The sequence below is a fragment of the Malaclemys terrapin genome, chromosome 7, assembly GCF_027887155.1.
Source record: "Malaclemys terrapin pileata isolate rMalTer1 chromosome 7, rMalTer1.hap1, whole genome shotgun sequence".
NCBI classification, from domain to species: domain Eukaryota; kingdom Metazoa; phylum Chordata; order Testudines; family Emydidae; genus Malaclemys; species Malaclemys terrapin.
This window is the reverse complement of record NC_071511.1, coordinates 1,866,789-1,889,401: the sequence shown is the minus strand read 5'-3', so window position 1 is coordinate 1,889,401 and position 22,613 is coordinate 1,866,789. Positions and strand designations below refer to the sequence as shown.

Below are 22,613 nucleotides of genomic sequence, written 5' to 3'. Positions count from 1 at the left end.
GGCACCGTTCCCCCGCTGAGTCAGTATAGGACAACAGCCAGGGATAGTCCCAGGATGCACGGATACAACGAGAGTAAAGTAGCATGGTACGGGTGGGCAGGATACCTGGCTGTGTTATGAAACACCGGTTGTGTGGACACAATACAATGCTGTGTGGTAACCCTGCCAAACAGCATGTCATGACCAGGTTACCATACCGCTTGTACTCACCAGATAGACAGGACTCTGCAGGTAGCCCGGCTACAAACAAAGCCTGCAGCCGTGCCAATGCCAAGGAGGGGGCCAGAGCAGGAGCACGTGTGGTCTGGAGGAGGTTTCTGGCCTGGAGGGCTGGAAAACGGATCATGAAAATTAAGCTGTGAAGGGAAGAGGGGGATTCTGTGGGTTTGATCAGGTTGAATCCTTGCCTGGGTAGATCACATAGCTCTGCCTCACCTGAAACCGAGGCTGGGACCAGGGCTGTCTGCAGAGACCTGTGCCAGGTGAGGCTTTCCCTGTGGCCAGCCACCACTGGGGTAAAGCTTTCCGTGACTCCGGGTTTGCTGAGAGACTGATCGTACTGTGGCAGCGGCACCCCGAGCCGCACTCCCGCCGCGCGAGCCCGCCCGTTCCGCTCCACACCCGAGCCGCACTCCCGCCGCGCGAGCCCGCCCGTTCCGCTCCACACCCGAGCCGCACTCCCGCCGCGCGAGCCCGCCCGTTCCGCTCCACACCCGAGCCGCACTCCCGCCGCGCGAGCCCGCCCGTTCCGCTCCACACCCGAGCCGCACTCCCGCCGCGCGAGCCCGCCCGTTCCGCTCCACACCCGAGCCGCACTCCCGCCGCGCGAGCCCGCCCGTTCCGCTCCACACCCGAGCCGTACTCCCGCCGCGTGGGCTCTCCTGTTCTGTTCTACAGAGGCAGTTATCTACAGCGACCCTGGCTTTAGCAGAGAAAACCAATACTTCCAGAGCCAGAATGAGAGGTATGAAACAGCAGTCAGAAAAGCTGTGTACCTCAAGGAGAAGATGCATCAAATGGGATGGACTGAAGACGGGCCTGAAATTAAGTACTGCTACAGGTAATGGCTTTAGTATTGTTAATATTATTTTTCTTTTAAAAAAAAAAATCTGCTTAAATCACCCCTCCCCCAATTAAGAGGCTGGAGGCTGCAACTGTTAATGGACTGATTAACAGGGGTCCCCCCACAAGCATGCTACAGATTCTTACTTTAGCCCTGTGCCTGGGAGAAAAGAAAAACATTGGTATAAAACTGCAAGGGAACCACTCAAGAAGTAGCACAGCTGCTCCTGCAGCGACTCAGCACGCTGGAAATGACAGTGATCCAGCTTCCTCCTGCTGTCCTTTCACACACACCCCCTTCCCTCGAGTGCTGCTTGTGAAGACAGATGCGGCCTGGACGAACTCAGGCCGGGCTCCCAACTCACGTGGTCCTTTTAAACAATCCACCAGGACAAACAGAAACACGTTAAAAATTCCGAGTTAAAATGTGAGAGTGGAAGGTAAGCGTTTACCAGTGAGGTGGTGGCATGAGACCCGGAACGATAACTCCAATTCCCCATGAAAAGTTCTCATCCCCGCAGCTGAAGACAGAGAATGCCGCCCCAACTGAATTTTTAAGTCTCTTCCATATGATAAAACGCTACTCAAATGAGAGGCCAGTAGTATGACAATCTGACGACGTGGTTTGCAAACAGTCACTGCAGCTCAGCTTTTGAATTCATGAAAAAGGCAGGGAATTTACAAAGTAGTTGGAGAAGTTCAGTTTTTTAATAAAAAAAAGTTTGGTTCATGTATTTATTTAGTTATATGCATAAAGGAGGAAGCTGCTATCCTGGGCTCTAGGCGCCTTTGCTATCATTTTTAAATGCAATGACAAAATAACCAGTGGCTTTCCCCAAACCAGAAAATAGCCAATGGCACTCTTATGATACCCACCATACCTGCTTTCATCAGCCCCTTTCCCCATTGACATCAATGGGACTAGTCATGTGCGTCCAGTAAGCGTGTGCATAAGTGCTTTGTTGAAACAGGGCCGGAACACAGAATGCCTTGCAGGAGGACCGAGTCCCTGGCCTGCATCTCAGATACAATCACTTGGCAAGTTCTGCAAAGAGCCCAGTGACTCACAGTGTGGGAGATACTTGCCACTGTTTCACTATCTCTAAAAACTGTTTTGAAAATTCATTTTTAATAATGTATATTCCTAGCTAGCTAGCTAAAGAGTGTATCACTGCTGTGCTGTGCAATCTTCCTTCACGCATTCCCTTACACACATTTCTCCCTCTCCCCTCCCCCCCACCTCCCACCCTAGGTGATCGTGAAGCTCTCCGAGGTCTTGTATAACAGGACAGGGATGATCATTTATTAAAGAGAACAGGTGTCCATCAGTTTTTAACAGAGGTGCCTCTGGTGGCACTGCAGTAAAACAAGGGGGTGCAAATAATCTAAGGCAGTGGTCCCCAACCTTTTTCCTCGGGCGGACGCCAGACGACGAGCCACGGAGGACCGTGGCGGTGGACGAGCATCCGCCGAAATGCCACCGACAAGCAGCAATGTCAATCGGCGGAATTTCGGCGGCGACGCATCTGGATGACGCTGCTTCTCGGCGGTATTTTGGCAGATGCTTGTCCGCCAGCCAGTACGTGGGTGCACTTAGACGCCCCGCAGGCACCGCGTTAGGGACCCTGATCTAAGGAGATAATTCTGATCAATCAGCTCCACTGAGCAAAGATTTCTACATGTGACAAAAGGTGAGCTACCCTCTATGCAGAAGGAGAAACTCCAGAAGGAAGGTTTCAGCGTGGTAGCCGTGTTAGTCAGCAAAAAGAACAGGAGTACTTGTGGCACCTTAGAGACTAACAAATTTATTTGAGCATAAGCTTTCGTGGGCTAGAACCCACTTCATCGGATGTATGCAGTGGAAAATACAATAGGAAGTTATATATACACAGAGAACATGAAAAAATGGGTGTTGCCAAACCAACTATAATGAGAGTAATCAATTAAAGTGGGCTATTATCAGCAGGAGAAAAAAAACTTTTGTAGTGATAATCAGGGTGGCCCATTTCCAACAGTTGACAAGAAGGTGTGAGTAACAGTGGGGGAAAAAAATTAGCATGTGGAAATAGTTTTTACTTTGTGTAATGACCCATCCACTCCCAGTCTTTATTCAAGCTTAATTTAATGGTGTCCAATTTGCAAATTAATTCCAATTCAGCAGTCTCTCATTGGAGTCTGTTTCTGAAGTTTTTGTTGTTGTAATATTGCGACTTTTAGGTCTGTAATCTAGTGACCAGGGAGACTGAAGTGTTCTCCAACTGGTTTTTGAATGTTATAATTCTTGACATCTGATTTGTGTCCATTTATTCTTTTACATAGAGACTGTCCGGTTTGGCCAATGTACATGGCAGAGGGGCATTGCTGGCACATGATGCCATATATCACATTGGTAGATGTGCAGGTGAACAAGCCTCTGATGGTGTGGCTGATGTGATTAGGTCCTATGATGTTGTCCCTTGAATAGATATGTGGACAGAGTTGTCAACGGGCTTTGTTGCAAGGATAGGTTCCTGGGTTAGTGTTTTTGTTGTGTGGTTGCTGGTGAGTATTTGCTTCAGGTTTGGGGGCTGTCTATAAGCAAGGACTGGCCTGTCTCCCAAGATCTTTGAGAGTGAGGGATCGTCCTTCAGGATAGGTTGTAGATCCTTGATGATGCGCTGGAGAGGTTTTAGTTGGGGGCTGTAGGTGATGGCTAGTGGCGTTCTGTTACTTTCTTTGTTGGGCCTCTCCTGTAGTAGGTGACTTCTGGGTATTCTTCTGGCTCTGTCAATCTGTTCCTTCACTTCAGCAGGTGGTTATTGTAGTTGTAGGAATGCTTGATAGAGATCTTGTAGGTGTTTGTCTCTGTCTGAGGGGTTGGAGCAAATGTGGTTGTATCTTAGAGCTTAGCTGTAGACAATGGATCGTGTGGTGTGGTCTGGATGAAAGCTGGAGGCATGTAGGTAAGTATAGCGGTCAGTAGGTTTCCGCTATAGGGTGGTGTTTATGTGACCATCGCTTATTAGCACTGTAGTGTCCAGGAAGTGGACCTCTTGTGTGGAGTGGTCCAGGCTGAGGTTGATGGTGGGATGGAAATTGTTGAAATCTTGGTGGAATTCCTCAAGGGCTTCTTTTCTATGGATCCAGATGATGAAGATGTCATCAATGTAGCACAAGTAGAGTAGGGGCGTTAGGGGACGAGAGCTAAGGAAGCGTTGTTCTAAGTCAGCCATAAAAATGTTGGCATACTGTGGGGCCATGCGGGTACCCATAGCAGTGCTGCTGACTTGAAGGTATACATTGTCCCCAAATGTGAAATAGTTGTGGGTGAGGACAAAGTCACAAAGTTCAGCCACCAGGTTTCCCGTGACATTATCGGGGATACGGACCCATGGAAAAGTACTCATTCTTTTTTCCAGAAGGAAGGTATTTCAGACTCCTTCTACCTCTTCTCACTGTTTCTATTTTATAAAAAAAAATAAATATTTTACAAAAGAGAAATTTTCACCATGTGCTACTGAAATGACATTATCTAAGTTCCTATGGACTGCAGAACTTCAGAACGTGCCATTCTGGGATGGCACCATGCAGTTGAGCCGGCTGGCATGTCATCAGAGGAACTGACTAGACATTTTTAAAAAAAATTAGGTACGTTCAAAGTTGTCTAAGTCCTAAGTGACAGCAGATGCAGTTCAGTCCGTTCCAGCTAAAATCAGTGATGTTTTTGATTGTGATTTAAATAGAAGGAAGAGGAAAGATGAAAGGGGGAAAAGAGAAGAAAGGGTTAATAAACATCAAAGAAAGTTTAGGGGTTGGATGGTATTTTTTAGAATCTCAGTTCAATACTACTAAGCTGATCCGAAAAGAGAGAGAACACCTTTCCACATTGCCAATTAAAAGACAAGGGAGGTGTAATTATCAAACAAATGACTCTCAAGCAAGGTATGCTATTAAAGACAAAATGGAACCCGCTTTGAAGGATTATTTTTCTCGCACTTCCTGTGTAGATGCGTTATGTTACAAAATTAATTCAAAAGATCAGTAACAATGGGAACTCAGAACTGGTATGTGCTGAAGATTGTTTAAAATGCCTTATGCATTTGCACTGTTGCATTAACAATATTCTTGGAACGAGCACTCATGCAGAATACTGTCCATACGTTCCTTCCAGGGCACTTGGCGGAGACCTAGCATTTAACATCCACCGAGTCTTTAAGAGCAGTATCTTGGCCCTGGGAACAGATGAACAGATTGCCAAGTGGATCCCACTTGCTGACAAATATCACATTATAGGAACCTATGCTCAGACGGAATTGGGACATGGTAAGTCTACAGAGAAAATGTAGCATGTCCTTAGGAAGAAAAACACTGGCCCAGATGTTACAATTGGGGTAAACTGGCTCAGCCTCATGGACTTCATCTTAGGATATGTCCGAAGATTGTTTACAACGTGAGGCACCTTTTGGGGAAATGAGCTGCTCCCACCCAAAACATTTCAGAGACTTGAGTTTAGCGGTTGTGGAGCTGTTCATCTGTGGATTGCATGAGAGTCCCAAAGGAAGAGGGAGGTGGTGGAGTCTCCTTCCTTGGAGGTTTTTAAGGCCCGGCTTGACAAAGCCCTGGCTGGGATGATTTAGCTGGGAATTGGTCCTGCTTTGAGCAGGGGGTTGGACTAGATGACCTCTTGAGGTCCCTTCCAACTCTGATATTCTATTGTTCTATGAAGAGGAAAAGCCTCTCTCGCTTTATAGAGATGGCAGGAAAAAAATGAGTGTCAGAGAAAGTCTGCTGAGCTGAGTTTTGCTTTTTGATTCTGAAAAGTTCAAGTGGTGGAAGGGGAAGACTTGGATGCCAGAAAACTGGGATCCAAGAGGAGCACCCTCATCCCGGGAGTTGGTTGGGAGGATATATTTGGTTCTACATTTTCTATTCCTGGGAGAGGGATTTGCCAAGTTGCATCAAGGGTAGATGCGCCTGGAAGATGGGTTTTAGGGTAGCACTCACCAGAGAGTAAACCACAAACATTTGGGGAGTGTCCGTACTAGTTTCCAGAAAGGTGTAACTACTGCAGGTTAAGTGGCAAACTTAACTTAAGGAAAAATTGTCGTGTAAAAAAACTCCAGAAGTCTACAAGTTGGGCCCAGCCGAGAGCTGCAAGAGCCCGCACTGAATGCACAATCTCTTGCAGATCCTTCTCCAAGAGGAAGGGGTCTGGTAGGAAGGGGGAGCTAACGATCTACCAGAGGTCCAGTGTCACTTTTCTGCAGTGAGGCCTCGAGGACGGGGTGTCTGTCTCTCAGATGACCCTTCTGACACACTGAGGGATTATGTCCATTTATCTTTGTGCAGGGACATTTCTTCGGGGTTTGGAGACAACAGCGATTTTTGACATTTCCACTCAGGAATTTACACTGAATACACCAAAGATCTCTGCAATGAAGTGGTGGCCTGGAGACTGTAAGTACCAAACTCGGAATTACACTCTAGTGTTCCTAGTCTGCACCGTTCAGTCACTATCCCCTCCCGCTGCCCGACTTAACTCATCATGTGGGTGTCAAGGCTGCCTTTGCTTGCCCCCTAAAACGCATTGGGATTACATTTTAAAGCTGAGCTTTGTGACTGAGTGAGCCACGTGTTGTAAATATTTATTCATATTTTTAAAAGTCAAAATGGACCACTATGGTCTAGACTGACCTCCTGCACAACAGAGGCCAGAGGGGCCCACCCAGTGACTCCTGCAATGCAGGGAGTCATTCTGCTCTGCTCCAAGTGACACTGCGAGCCCAGTGACTTGTGGTTGAACTAAAGCAGATCTTGGAATTACTTCCAGTCTCAATTTAAAGACTCAAGTGATAGTGAATTGATCACCCCCATTGAGAAGTTGTTCCACAGGTTAATTATCCCCCACTGTGAAACGTTTCACCCTCTCTCCAATGAAACATGTCTAGCTTCTACTTCCAGTGCCTGGATCTTGTTAAGCCTTTGGGTCAGTCTACACTGCAACTGGAGCTGTGATTGCAGCATGTGTAGACACAGCTCAAGTAACTTTAACCTAGCACTTTTGGGAAACTGCGGTAACATGGGCTGCAGCATGGGCAGTTCCATCCTGCCTGGGACCCTGGGTACTCACTTGGTTGGCTACTCCGCGGTGCCATGGTGTCACTGCTGTTGACACTCTTGCTAGCTTGGGTACATCTACACATGCTGCAAGCGCTCCTCCAAATGCAGTGTGGAAATGCAGACCCTTTGCTTGCTGTAGCAAAGAGATCCCTCCAGTGGTGTGCAGTGATCACTCAATGCTTAAGGGGCTTGCAAGAGCTCTGCTTTATTCTGTGTCCAGTTCCAACTGACGGTGTTTAACAAGAGCTTCACCAGCATCTGTCTGAGACGCTCAGCCCTGAAAGCCACAGTCCCCAATACCACAAGTGGCAGATGTCTTCTCCCTGCGTAGGTACTCACGGAGCACAATGAACCCTGCGGTCAGTTTGCTACCAGTAGGTGGCAGGCTTTCCCAAAGTACCTGTAGAAATTAGAAATCAGCGAAAGGACCAGGCTTTGTCCCCTCAGTCCACATGCAGAAGGAAGGAAGGAAGGAATAGTTTTCTGGTTACAGAGAAGGATGGAACCAGGAGCTGTAGGATCAGGACATTCATTTCTTGTGCTTGTTTCCTTACCTGCAACACTGGGCTAACACACACAGTACCCCCTCTGCAGGGTGTTGAGAGGCCAAATTCACTAATGTCTGGAAAGCTACAGCGGTGCAGAGAATCAGCACCTGTACTCACAAGCCAGTGTCTCAGGTTCCCCTTGGTTTGAGGATGGCACATTCCACACACAACTACAGAACCCAAGGCAATTATATAAAACACTTAGCACTTCAATAGCATCCTGCATGAGCCTTAACTATTTACATAGATGAGTCTCCTCATTCCAAAGGGAAACTGAGGCAGGAGGATTAAGTGATTTGCCCAAGAAAATCCAGAAAATGAACAGTGCTAGGAGAACTACTCAGGGACTTCCTGGCTCCCACAGTCCCTGCTCAATCCACTAGATCACATCTTCCTCCAGGAACCATTCACTATCGACTACTCCATGTGTTACATCAAAGAAAACCAACATCTGCTACATTTAACTGTAAAAGCATTTATTGTATCTAATCTTAGAGAAACCTGGTATTCTTTCCCCTTCTAGTGGGCAGATCAGCAACCCACGCTGTGGTTTTTGCCCAGTTGTATATTAAAGGAAAGTGCTACGGTTTGCATGCCTTCATCCTGCAGATCCGCAGCCTTCATGACCATTCACCTGCACCAGGTAATTTACTCCAGATCCTACAGTGGTGCTTCAGTGTCCTTGTCTAGTTCACTCTCAACATATTTTCTAAACACTGGGCCTGAATTGTGAATAGTCCTACCTGGACACCAGACAATTGTCCCAATGTAGGACCAAGAACTTATAAAGATATTCCTGAATTTTCAGGGGGGGTCACAAGCGATGCTTGTCAAACATTGTCAAACATTGTCCCAGCATAGCTATAAATATGCCAAGCCCTTTAACTGAAGAATCATTGGTAATGCCCTTTGGCAGCTTTAATGTAAATCTACTTTCAATTGTGAAATGTCAAGGCTCCCAGGTGTGCTGCTGTAACCATTTTTGGTATTCAAACCCTATTCCCCAGGCAGCACCTATAAATCGGTAGATAGGTAAGGTGGGCAGACAGCCCTTTGGGACTCAGTTAATTTTCCCCATGGTGTGAGGGAGGTTTCTTCAAGGGAAGGGCCAGGGAGTTGAATTTTACCTTGTGCTAGATCTACAAACCTACTGAAGTATTAAGAAAAATAAAGTTCCAGTGGAAGTAAACAGGATCCGTTTTCCCATTCTTTAGGGGTTATTGTGGGAGACATCGGTCCCAAAATGAATTTTGAACACATTGACAATGGTTATCTCATGCTGCAGAACATTAATATTCCTAGAGAAAACATGCTAAGCAGATTCTCTCAGGTACGTGATGCATTAAATTACAAACACCTCAAGTAGATCCTATAACATCTAGATTTATGGCAAAATTTTACACTCAGATGTGCATGCAACTTCAATTGAAATCACTGGGAATTATAGATGAGGATATTTACCTGTATCCTAAATGTACTCTGTACATCAGGAGTCACACGTTAGCGGTTAAGGCAGCAGCTCCCGAACATTTTCCCTGCATGATCCCGTTTTTAGATGTATTGCCTCCCGCAGCCCCAGACAGGATGGAGGACGCCATTTAAAAATGGCAGCCTCTGTGCAGCGTGATCTTGCACACACCGTACATGCCAAGTCATGCTGGCATCCTCTGCACAGTGTGACTCCCACACGCACGGTGTGTGTGTGAAGTCATGCTGCATGGAAGGTGTCATTTTGTATAGCAAATAGCCTCTTCCATGCAGCATGACTTCACACGTACGGTGTGCGAGAGGTTGTGCCGTGCAGAGGACTGCTACACACATGCAGGATTGCTACGACCTCATTCGCTGATGGAGTGACCCCGCTTGGGGGTCACAACCCACAGTTTGGGAACCGCTGAGATAAGAATTATGATGCAGGCAAAATATATTGGTGTCAGCAGAAGAAAGAGCATGTGTATCTTAAAATGGGTACTTTAGCCCTTAGATACTGGAATATTTAGCTCCATGTTCATTTTGCTCAACACAAAATGACCACAGAACCATCTATTTTACTGAAGCCAACTATTGCCCTCCGTGGCTGCTGTTTTATTTCTCTGTATTTCAAAGTCTAGGTTCTACCAGATGGCACCTACATGAAACAAGGGTCCGATAAGATTAATTACTTGACCATGATCATAACACGTGTTCAGATTCTTTGGACTGAAGTTATACCCATGCTGTTGAAGGCCTGCACCATCGCCATCAGATATTCGGTGGTTCGCCGGCAGTCCAAGTTGAACCCGGGGTAATGGCATGTGGATAAACAAGGGGGACAGGTGCAGTGTCACAGTGTGTCCCCCTTCTCTATTTTCTGCCTTTATTCTGGTCTCCTTTCACACGTGATCTCATCACCATGCCATCAGTTTATTCACCTTTCTATGTGAGGAAGGAAATCAACATCTTCCATCGCTATTTACACTAACACCTTTTCAGCCAAATCCTAGAAGATCCCATTCACAATTATTGTCTCAGATAAGACCCAAGCTTTATGTTTATATAATCCAACAGCCAGGAAAGATCACTTATTTTCTCCCTGATTGGCCGCCCTTCATGATTACATAATCCAGCAGAATCCTGAAAGAGACACTGATGGGATAGAGAATTCTTCTTCAGTCCCATTCTATTAATGGATGAGACATTAAACTGATTCCCTAGTGAACGCAGTGTAGCGATGTCATTTCCAAACCTGAAGAAGAGCTCTGTGTAGCTCAAAAGCGTCTCTCTTTCACCAACAGTTGGTCCAATAAAAGATATTTCCTCACCCACTCTGTCCCTAGTGAATAGCTACGTTGTACGGTGCAGAATTTTTATTAGCATTATAAGTCCCTGTGTAATGACTGCATTAGATGGCTATTGTCCAATTGACTTAGACCCAAAACTTTAAACACTTTCATGATTTCTTTCTTTCTTTTAGAATTCCAGTGAAAACAAAGTCTCCTTCAAATGTGCAAACACTGCACCACTTTGCTAATCGGAAGCTGACTAGTTTAGTTTCATTGACAAGCTCAATTTTGGGCAAAAACTAAATACAGAAAAAAGTGAAGAATAAATTAGACTATTAAAAAAAGCTGTAAGGTCCAAATATTTTCATAAGAAATGCAGGGTTTGACCCACAGGAAAGGCATCATATGCTTTTATAATCTTTAATATAACAGTGCACATTAAAAAAAATACACATTCTGTATTCAAGAGCTTTTGAAATGTAATAATTTGGATTGGACTGTTAATACTGCTAATAACACAAGACAATCTGTAAGTGTGTGTCTCTGTGTAAGGAAGTTGTTGCTGTTACTAGGGCTTTTCCATTTTTTTTTCGATTATTCTTTCCCCCAGTTGAAGAAGAAATTTTGCTAAAGCACCTTTAACCTTCTGTGCCTTTATTACAGAAACATCGGCAGGAGTTGGTCAGTTTGAGCTGCTTTCAGACCAGAGGATCCTGCCTTAGGGTGACCGGATGTCCCGATTTTATAGGGACAGTCCCAATTTGTGGGTCTTTTTCTTATATAGGCTCCTATTACCCCCCCAACCCCTGTCCCAATTTTTCACATTTGCTGTCTGGTCACCCTATCCTGCCTGCAAAGCAAAAATACTTTGGGCTCCTTAGATTACAAAGACATTTCAAACTAAACTAATAATTATTGCTGTCCACAGCTTTCCATACTTTATAATCATAAATCATCTTCCTGCAGTGACCCAGAGGCAAAAATCCTAAACTACCAGACTCAGCAACAGAAGCTACTACCTCTGCTAGCAACAGCCTATGCCTTTCATTTCATGAACGCCTACGTGAACAAGTTCTACAACAAAGGATACACAGAGATCAAACAGGAGAATTTTGATTCACTACCTGAGGTAATTTGCAACAAAAATAATAAAATAATCATTACTATTATTTGCAGACTGTGCATTTTAATCCCTAGATCTCACAACTAATTTACAAAACACCTCACTAGACAGATGGGAAAATGAAGGACTAGGATGTTAAATGATTTGCCCAAGGCCCACAGTAAGATTACAACTCAGATCTGGACATCCAGAGTTATGTGCATGCAAAAGACAACATTTGAAAGGTTTTTTAGCTTGAGAAAACATTGTTTCAATGATCCGATAGCTCAACATGGCTCAGATTTACTTCAGTCTTTCCACACTCACAAAAAATTCACTTCTGGGCTAGGGTTGCTAAATTTGGTTGCACATATTCCTGGAGGTTTCATCACATGACAATCTTGAATTAAAGATTAATCTTTAATTCCTGGAACCTCCTGGAGGGTTGGCAACCCTGTTCTGGGCTGAGAATCAGTATGTAACTTTTGGGGCAAACCAGTGAGTGCCTGTAAACTGGGGCGAGGGGCACACTCAGGGCAGGTGGAACAAGGCGTGAAGAGGTGAGGCGAGGGCGGAGCAGGAGCAGAAAGAGGCAGACCAGGCCTGGGCCCTTGGGGAAGGGGGCGGGGGTTGAGGAAGCCGGAGCCTGAGACTCCTCCATGTGAATGCTGCGGCATGAACTAAAAGGTATCTAGTTCGCATTAACGCACTCCTCTTGAAACAGGACTAAGTTAATGCAAGAGAGTTACAGCGTAGGAATGCTGCAAGTCACCTGCCCATAGTCCAAACTGCAGGGCCACGTAGACATAGCCTATGAATCACCTGGCAGCAGGGTTTAGAAAAAGTGGACATGGTCTAAGCATGTGCAAATTTGCAAGGACACAAATGGACAAAAATCGGGCCCTTGAGTTTGCATGTACATGCAGCCAGAGGACCGACACTAAAGAAGTCAGATGTACCAGAGAATACCGTAATTTAGCTTTTTGTAAACTTTTAATGGCCTTAATCACATTAATTGTGTGGCCAAAGGCCAAACTCCTTCACTGTTAACAATGTATCTGCTTTATACAGCTTCATGCGCTTACTTCAGGCCTTAAAGCCATAATTACAGAGTACTGCACGGCAGGAGCGGAGGTCTGTCTCAGGGCCTGTGGAGGACATGGTTACTCTGCGCTGAGTGGACTCCCTTTTTTGTATACTAAACTAGCCGCTTCTTGTACTTACGAAGGGGAAAACACAGTTCTGTTCCTGCAGACTGCCAGGTAACTGTTCAGCCCTGTTTGTTTAATAACCTGCCTCCTAGTCCTCTCGCTCCCTACAGCATCTTCTCCAAAGCAGTTAAGGACATCAACAGCTTTCCTATAATGCAAGTCCAAATCAAACCCATTTCACAAATGATTCAGTTTTCACTCCCACAGGCAGGAAAGGAGGGGGAATAGTCACTGTCCGTCCCTAGCGCTTGGGATCTTGAGATTCCATGGGGATGGGGGTTGTAAACAATTGGCTACGTTGTACCTACCTCAAGATCCTGTCATTGGGAGGTGAAGTGAAAATACCCCTCCACCCGATAAGTTAGGGAAAGAGTTTTCAATTGAATTTGTTGCCTTTTAAGGTAATTTTAAATTAAGCTTAAATTTTGAGAAATTAAACTTGTTCCACTTAGACCAGGCTGTGGCATGATGTTGTTTTCCCTTGGATACATAGTCTACTAATTATCTGCAGTGAATAAAACACAGTAAAGGTGTTTTACTAATTGGAGTAATAAAACATGCACTTAGCTAAAATGGGAAAAATCTAGTCCATGTCCTGAGAGAGAGAGAGATCCACACCACACCCCCACCACTACCCACCCGCAGCATTTGCTGGCAGTACCAGCAGCAATGCCACAGATAGGACGGACTCAGAAATGACCTCTGTACTGTAGAGTATTACTCCTGGAGATGGTCCATCCAGGTCAGGGCTGAGCCACATCAATGGGACTTGGTGGTGAAGCTCACACTGCTTGTCTGTTTGTCTACCTGTCCGCGGAAAAAGAGCTTCAGTATTTGGGGCTCTCATGCCAGCATCTTTCATGCTCATGCACAGTTTTGTTTTGTTTTTTATTAAGGGGATAAATGCACCAAACACAAATTGGTTTTAACTTTCCTAGTTTTGTGGCTCATGCAGTTTTAAAGAGAATTATCTAATTATCACACAGATAGAATCATGTTAACAGCAATAGCAATTCTAAGCATTCATCAGGACTCAAACATTAGACAGACCCTGTGGAAAGCCAGGCCCATCACATCAGGTTACTGCAAACAGCACACAGAAAACAAAATTCCTGTTAATGGGTGGGTTTTAGATTTTTTGACGGGACACGTAACTCACTGCTTCTCCCTCACCACACAGAGAGGCTCATGACACCTTCCAGTAGTTTGCACAGAACAAACAGGTTCAGTGCAGCCTATTGCAACAGATTCTTTAAGGATGCGTGTCCTAAAATGACAACTAAACTAAAATTCGACCCGGGTTTGAAGTCCACTAGTTAAGCCAGACTCACAAAGCCATGTTCTTTCTCCAAGGTCTGTGCACCACTGAGGCGGAGTGTGTGGCTCCCGTAGAGGAGTGGGGAGCAGCTTGGGTTAAGCAGCAGCAGAAAGGAGTCATTGCTTAACAAGTGGTGGAGGGCCTGTCCAGCCCTGCTTGGTTAGCTGGATGTCAAATGTGATGCAGTCTGGGTGGGGATGCACAGGAGGAGACAGGAGCTTGTGACAGGGAAATGAGGAACTTCTTTCCCCACCTCATACCAGAGGAGAAAGGGTCCTACATTTTGACAGTGACTCCCCAGATTTCCAAACCATGACCCGGTATGTATTCAAATACACTTCCCAGGGTTTGCATCTGGCTTCAGCTGAAGAAGCCTCAGGTCTCCTCAAGAGGGGTCACTTTCAGGACATGGTGCAATTTTGGAAACATCCCGCGATGAGGACCCATTCTGTTACCCTGTTGTCAGGTTTCTGGTAAAGTGCCTTGCAGCAGTTCACTCCGGCCAGCCCATCCCTCCATCGGCTGCCTATTTGTATTCAGTGGACTCTGGAAAGTGTCAGGCATGGACCAAGATGGACTTTCTCAGATCAGACATTTACGGAGAGGCCTATCGGCACAGAGCAACCAGGTCAGTTGGGCTGGAGGAGAAACTTTTCCAAGTTTAACATTCAAGTAGTCTTTGAATTCAAATCCTTCATCACAAATAAGGAAACCACCAAAATCGGCTTCTTAGCTTAAAAAAGGAGATGGTAGTTTAAATTCAGCAAAAACTTGTCTCATGCCGTTCTCACAGAAATGAAGATTCCGCCCTTTCCTCGTGGTACCCTTGCAAGTGAGTCAGTTTTCCCTGCTCCAGATCCCACTAATATTAAACTTCTAATGCAGAATAGTAGGATTTTTAAAGCCATGCATAATACGTAACAGCTAGCATATTCTGAGCAGCATTGGGCTCTAAAATAAAAATAAAAATCACTAAAAATACACGTCACCAAATGGAATCTCTGCCATCCAGAGAGACTGCTGGGCAATTTAACTCTGTGCCATTCTAAATGTTGCCAAGAAAAATAAAACATCAGATGCTTAGGAAACTAATTCCTTCTCCAAATTGTGTCTAGCACAATGGAGCTCCAACTCGGATTCTAGCCATTGTGTACTACACCAAATTAATAATAATGCTACAAGTCCACACATCTATCGGTTATACACATTTACAGATCGAGTGATGTCACGGGTCTCTGGAACCAGGAAAACACTGCAAGCCAAATCCTCCTGTTTACACCAACATAAATGCAGAGTACCTCCCCTGAAGTCACTGTAGATTCATACTGTAGGACATTAGAACAGTATCTGGCCCCGTGTACTGAAGGCAGCAGTGTTGGAGACAATCAGTTATAAATACTGTCACAATTTCTTTAAATCCATTGCTCGCTCTCTCGCCTCATTCAGAAGCTAAAGAAAATTCACATGGGTCCCAGCTAAACAGAGATGTGAGCTGCTCTGGGTGGAGGTCCTTTAGTGGAGGAGTTACCCGAATGCTTTTCTCTGACTTGTGGTTAGATGGCTTCAGTTTCCATGGCCAAAGCTCTTTGCCTTCCGGGTACCTGAAATGAAATTCATTTAAAATACTCACTTCCGACATGTCTTTTTGACATGGTGGGTACATAGAGTGGAGAATAGAGAGTGTGTTTATAGACACGTATAATAGAAATAATTTTCTTCCCAGACTCCTCGGAAATGCCGCAACCAAACTACAGGCTTTGGTTCAGTCAGGAGCCGAGCAGCACGAGGCATGGAACCAGTGCACAGTACAGCTTGTACAGGCTGCGAAGGTCAGTACAAATCAGTATTCATTAGCCCTACTGGGTATGGCTGACCGACAACAGGAACCCATGGTCAGCTTAAACAGATTTAGTAACATTCCCAGTTATTTACTGTTCATAAGACAGAAGCACCTATTCTGTTCCATACAGCTTATACCTAGAGCTCCCAGCTGAGATCAGAGCCCCATTGTGCCAGGCACAAAACAGAGTGAGACACTTCCTGTCCCAAAGAGGTTACAGTCAAGAAAACAAGAGGCAGGAGGGGAAACAGAATCCATAGAGAGGTGAAGTGACTCACCCATCATCACACATCAGCCAGTAGCGAAGGAACTTGCTCCCAGTTCCGTTCTTGCTGCACTGAAACGCACTATCACAAATCACCATTTAACTCAATTGCCATTGAAAATGTTCATTCATTTCCTTTTAAATTCAGTGCTAGAATCAGAAAAAGTTGTAGGTTCATTGGGTGAAATTTACCCCAACAGAAGTTTATTGAAGTCTCTTAGAGTAACACCCAGGGCGAATTAGGCCTATTATTTCCTTTTTAGCTTTAAAAGGGTATTTCTACTACCAAAAAACAGGAACAGTGATATGTCTGATACTGTAATTTCCACCTTAAAAGAAGGAAATGGAATAAATAAGATCAATTTAGCGAGACCCGAAAATGACAGTATAGCCTGATGAAACTGATGTGGGAATTAAGGCAGGCAAAATATACATTCCTCAAACTGAAATTTGCCAAGACAGAGTTAACACCCTCTATGCTTCAGCTCTTTAGTGGAGCACACCAGGGGAACCATTAGAGAAACCTCATTCAAGGGGGAAATGAAAACACTTGGAATTTCATTACAGCTCTAGTAAGCAACAGATAAAAATAAGTTATCTGCAAAGTTTCAAACTTTGCTGCAACCATGTTAAAAATAAAGTTATCCTCTTGTTTCCTTTTTATCTAAAGGAGAATGTTTTTGAAAATAAAGATCTATAGCTCATTTGTTTTACTAAAATTAAAAAGTTTAAAATCTAATTTCTTCTGAAATGTGTACTTATATCTCAGCTTCAGCGTGAGACTGTCCAAATTAAACTGGAGGAAGTATAGCTCCCTCACCGGGGTTGTGTATAAAGGAAACTGACCACTCAACTGCAGCAGAATTGCTTAGATGTCCCTTAAACAGGAAACTGCACCCAGTGTGCTTAATCCAGCAGCCAAAGTTCACAACAGTGCAAGTGCTTCCCATCAGGAAAATAGGGCCCAGTGCCTTTGAAAACATGAGAGGTTATTCCTCTCCTACTAATCGCACTTTCAAAAGAAACTGTGCGCTATGATCTTCCAGGTCAACGTAATCTTTCAAAAGCAGAAGTAACTAAATCCACTTTGAGCAATATTGGCTCGCTCTAATGGCATTACAGTCCAGCCAGCTGCCCAGCGTATGTGTTTTCACCCTTTCTGGTAGATGGAAGAGCTGCAGGCAGCCTCAGTGGAGCAGGGTATTCAGCATGGATACGTAAAAAAAAGTGCCGCATTTATTATTAGGGATGGTTGAAAAATTGGAATTATTTTCTGTGAAACAGTTTGAATAGAACAAAGTTTTTTTAGTTAGAAGTTTTCCAAAAAATTGTCCAATGAATCAATCTGATACATTTCAAATGGACAGAAATTTAAATAAAAGCTTCCATTTTGGAGCCTGTCCTCTCCTCTCCTGACCCCCAGAGAAAGGGATCAGGGACAATAAACAAAACATTTTCATTCAGCCTTCTCTGTGCACAAATCTGGATTGTAGGCTTGATCCTGCACTCATTCAGTGACTGAACCCCCAACCCCCCATTGACTTCCATGGTCCATGAGCTTGGCGGCAGGCGGGGCTGGGAGAAATGGCCCATGCATCATAAATAAGGGCCAGGAATGCCCTACCAACTGTGGAATGGGAGTTCAGTCAGCAGAGAGAGAGAGACAGACAGAATTTGATCAGGATTTGTAAATAAACAAAACACTGATTAAAGAACGAGGAGTACTTGTGGCACCTTAGAGACTAACAAATTTATTTGAGCATAAGCTTTCGTGGGCTAAAACCTACTTCATGAGATGCATGCAGTGGAAAATACAGTAGGAAGATATATAGACACAGAACTTGAAACATATATATCTTCATGTTCTTTTTCATGTTCTGTGTCTATATATCTGCCTACTGTATTTTCCATTGTATGTGTGCATAACGATGAAGTGGGTTTTAGCCCATGAAAGCTTATGCCCAAATAAATTTGTTAGTCTCTAAAGTGCCACAAGTACTCCTGTTCTTTTTGCTGATACAGACTAACACTGCTACCGCTCTGAAAACACTGATTGTATCAGGTGTTTATCAAAGGAAAACCCAGTACTGAGTAAAGAGAATGGCAGAGCAGGAGTGAAAATGAAGTGAAGCTCGAGTTCCCCAGGTCCCTGCGAGTGACCCAACCCAGGGATGGAATTAGAACCCAAAGCATGGTCATTTGTTACTTTTCCCACCACACTTCCTGCTTCACTGAAGACAGCCCTGAACACACATCATTCTGTGACATCTTTAGCACACTAGAAAATACCAAGAGGATTTCAGAGGGAGAAAGATATTTGTATTATTTCTGGGCAGAATTCACCCTCTCCACTACTCCCATGTAGACTGCTCAGGTGAATCATTATGCACAGAAGTCTAATATTAACTCAGTTTGCCTATTTCATGTTGGAGTTCAGCTGTACAGCTAATTATGCTCGTTAGCAGGGATCATTTCTTTTGCTTTAGGTCAGCAGCCCAAAGGATTTCCATCAATTACCTAAAACAACAAAAGCATTGTAAGCTCTTTGGGGCAGGGACGCCTTTTGTTCTGTTTGTACAGCACCGAGCACGACAGGGTCCTGGCCCAGGACTAGGGCTCCTAGGCACTGTAGTAATATGAATAATCAATAATAATTCATTGGAAAGATGCACATTCATTTGTCGCTCCCTGACGAAAGACTGAAGCCTCCTTAGCTCTGAGCTCCTGGGAAGGTTGAGTGCTGCATGCTGCTCCAGTGTGACATCTGCAGTTGAATGGATTTGTTTTCCCCTCTCAGTCCACACATAATCAAACAGCCTTGCTGAGGTTCAGTGCAATGGGTTTCAGTGTGTTTCTGCCATTCAGATTGCCTGGAATGCTCACTGACAATATTTTGAATAAGAGTAAGCCAAGACTGGAAGCACTTTTCTAAGCTTTATCACAGTGGTTCTCAAACGGTGGGTTGTGACCCTGTTTTAATGGGGTCGCCAGGGCTGGTGTTAGACTTGCTGGGGCCAAAGCCCGAGCCCCATCACCCAGGGCTGGGGCCAAAGCCGAAGCCCAAAGGCATTAGCCCTGGGCAGCGGGGCTCAGGTTACGGGCCCCCCGCTGGCAGCTGAAACTTTTGGGCTTCGGCTTTGCCTCCCACCCCCGCCCAGGACAGTGAGGCTCAGGTGGGCTCAGGCTTTGGTCCCCGCTCCTGGGGTCACGTAGTAATTTTCATTGTCAGAGGGAGGTCGCAGTGCAATGAAGTTTGAGACCCCTGCTTATCAGTATCACAGTGGTGATTATTACTGTCCCCCCTTCTCTTCCATACTGTAGAAGTCAAACATGAATGTGAACGGCCTAACCAGAATAAAAACTGGCAGAAAATGGCCTGTGAAAATGGAAGGTTTGATACCCTTTGCTGGAATGTTTAGGTCACTCAGCATAGCCCTTGTCACTGGAGACATTTATGAGCATGCATTCATAGTTGAATTTAACTCTTTTCTAGGCTCACTGCCACTACATCGTTGTGAAAAACTTCATAGACACAGTGGAGAAACTTAGAAATGAGGCTGAAATCCAGAAGATTGTGAAACATCTTTGTGACCTTTTTGCATTACATGGTATCTTCTCAAACACGGGAGATTTCCTGCATGCTGGGTATATATCTGGGGACCAAATGGACATGGTGACTGCATCCTACTTGGATCTACTCGCTGTCATTCGGTGAGCTACAATAGCATAAGAAAGTTATACAACTTTCCCCCCACACCCCACAAGAGGAGGGAAAATGATGTTAAATAATTGTTAAGAATAGTTAAGTGTGTCACCATCACCAAGCCTGATGGGGTATCAGGTTTACATTTGTACACAAATCCTATGTGCAAGCTTTATTTTCACAGTTAAACAGATTTAAACCCTTAGAGGTCTGAAAAAAAACAAAACGTCTCAGGATTTCATAAATTGCCTGCTTTTAAATATCTTCGTTTTTAATCATTAAAATGTTACTACCAATGAAAGGTAATGTCTCAGGTACTTTACATTCAGCATCAGGGGGTAGCCGTGTTAGTCTGTATCTACAAAAACAACAAGGAGTCTGGTGGCACCTTAAAGACTAACAGATTTATTTGGGCATAAGCTTTCGTGAGTAAAAACCTCACTTCTTCGGATGCAGTTCAGTTTAAAAAGAGTTGCATGCACATAAGACTTCTCACACACACACCTAATTCTTCCTTGGCTTGAGATATTTCTCTGCGGTGATTGGATTGCAAACAATGTGGCATTGGGCTACTGCATGAGAAGCACAAAATAAAACAAAAATTAAACCGACTACATGTGACAGTGCAAAATGTAATTCATTGCCTTAATGGTGAAAAGTTAGATTTTAGAAATGGTTGTAATTGTAATAATCTAAGAGGTTATTAGCAACACAAGCAAGAAATTTTTAAGTACAATTTTACACTGACTATGGCTTTAAATTATTATACTATTTAGAGAAAAACGATCTATTTCAACTAGAAAGTTAAATAGCAACCATGCAGAGTGTCTTGTAGCTTTTAAACATCCAGTAGTACATGCTAACCTTATAAATAAAATAACCCTTGACCCATTGAATACTTTCTGCCATTTTACAAGATTTCTTAGTTTGTTTCAAAGTCATGTTTGGTTATAATCAGAAAAGATGAAAAGTTTTTCAGCCATGACTTTTAAACAAAAACAAAATTAACCACGGAGTCATTTCTCAGATAGTACAGTAAATTAATCCCTTACAATGTTTAAAAAGCTGTTTTCACATAGGATTTACTTTTTATAATAGAGCACTGCAATTTAGATATTCAATTTCATTGGGACGTTAGACTAAGTTGTTGACCAAGTGAGTTAATTGGGATTTTGCACACAATAGTAAGAATACACCCTACACAATGGACTAGAAAATAACAATTGAGGCAGCACACATTTGTACTAGAATTTCTCAACCAGGATTCAAAAGGTAGCAAACCTAAACAGAACTTTCAAAAGACCTTAGCCCATGGAACTCATAGTCAAACATACTGCTGAGGTCAAGAATTTAACAGGACTCAAGAAAGGAGTGCCCATTTCTATGGGATAATGAAAACATGCATGGAGTCAATATTTAGGATTAAAATGAAAACAACCAAGAGTTTGAAAGGGATACAAACACTCCAGCTTCGGGACATGAGACCATCTCATTGACAGGGGCTCGGAAGAAACTTCCCATATGAGCAGGTTGTGACGGGTTTCCCTCAGGGTGCCACTTGGAACTGGGGTACCACTGAGCCAGCCTGACCCACCAGACAGGGCTCCCTGTAACTGGACTGCTGTGACAAGCTGCAGACCTGCTCCCAGTCTCCCTCTTTCACCAGCATACATACAGATAGGGGCACATCCAGCTGTTGTAACATGCAAACAGGCTTTCTGACTAGCCCCTGCATGGGAAGGCTTCAGCTAAGGAACTGCCCAGATACTAAAGTGCACACACCCCTCTGGAACGCAAACCCAAAATACACCGTCCTGTGCTGTACAGAGAACTGTACAGCGTAAGCTCATGAAATTCACTCCCTCCCTCGATGTGGAGAGAGATATGCAACAGCTTTTTGCCCCCTATTTATGAATTTGGGATAAGATAAAACAAGTTTATTAGCTACAAAAGGTAGATTTTTAAGTGACTGTAAAAAATAGCAAACAGATCAAAGTAGATTAACTAGCAAATGAAACGAACATGCAAGCTAAGGTTAATGTAATAACTAGTTTCTTTAGAACTAGCAAATTCTCACCCTAAATGTTGTTTTAGGCAGATTGCAGAGGTTCTTGAAGGTCAGCTGCTCTTGCTGCAGCTGAAAACTCCAGGTATTTCTTTCAAAGGCCACACACCTTCTAGCCTGGGTTCAGTCCTTTCTTCCCCAGTTCACTCTTAGGTGTTTATAGCAGTCATCTTGGGTGGGGAGACAGTGAAGAATGAACCACGTTGAGGTCACTCTCCTGCCTTAAATAGGTTTTGCATATAGCAAAACTTAGTTTCCAAACTTAGGTCCCATGCCAGTCAGTGAAAAAACACTGGTATTCCAAGATGGATTCCAGTACCGGGTGACTTGATCACATGATCCTGCAGCCATAACTCAAAGGCTGGTTGTAACATCCTCAGGAAGACTTCCCAGGAAGATGGGAGATTAGCATCTTCTAAAACCTATTGTTCTTCCTAATGGCCCTTTCCAGCCAGCAATCTAGACTGATTGCATTCTGTCTAGTGCGCGTTCCCCAGGTGTACACACATTTGTAATAGCTGCACAGACAATATTCCTAACTACAGATACAGAAAGGATACATGCATACAAATAGGATAATCATATTCAGTAAATCATAACCTTTCCAGTGATATCTCACATGACTCATCTTGCATAAA

The 22,613-nt window shown here is 44.2% G+C and overlaps 1 protein-coding gene across 2 annotated transcripts in view; it reads left to right on the top strand.

The window, feature by feature from the left end:
* The window catches only part of ACOX2 (acyl-CoA oxidase 2), a 32,254-nt gene that overhangs the window by 5,091 nt on the left and 4,550 nt on the right, over positions 1 to 22,613 (top strand). For both annotated transcript variants that reach the window (XM_054033621.1, XM_054033622.1), the window contains exons 3-13: positions 898 to 1,060; positions 5,213 to 5,364; positions 6,391 to 6,498; positions 8,233 to 8,352; positions 8,924 to 9,039; positions 9,821 to 9,993; positions 11,438 to 11,600; positions 12,645 to 12,835; positions 14,569 to 14,730; positions 15,826 to 15,931; positions 19,701 to 19,918. In XM_054033621.1, the coding sequence (XP_053889596.1) occupies positions 898 to 1,060; positions 5,213 to 5,364; positions 6,391 to 6,498; positions 8,233 to 8,352; positions 8,924 to 9,039; positions 9,821 to 9,993; positions 11,438 to 11,600; positions 12,645 to 12,835; positions 14,569 to 14,730; positions 15,826 to 15,931; positions 19,701 to 19,918 (1,672 nt within the window). The remainder of the gene's footprint in view (positions 1 to 897; positions 1,061 to 5,212; positions 5,365 to 6,390; positions 6,499 to 8,232; positions 8,353 to 8,923; positions 9,040 to 9,820; positions 9,994 to 11,437; positions 11,601 to 12,644; positions 12,836 to 14,568; positions 14,731 to 15,825; positions 15,932 to 19,700; positions 19,919 to 22,613) is intronic.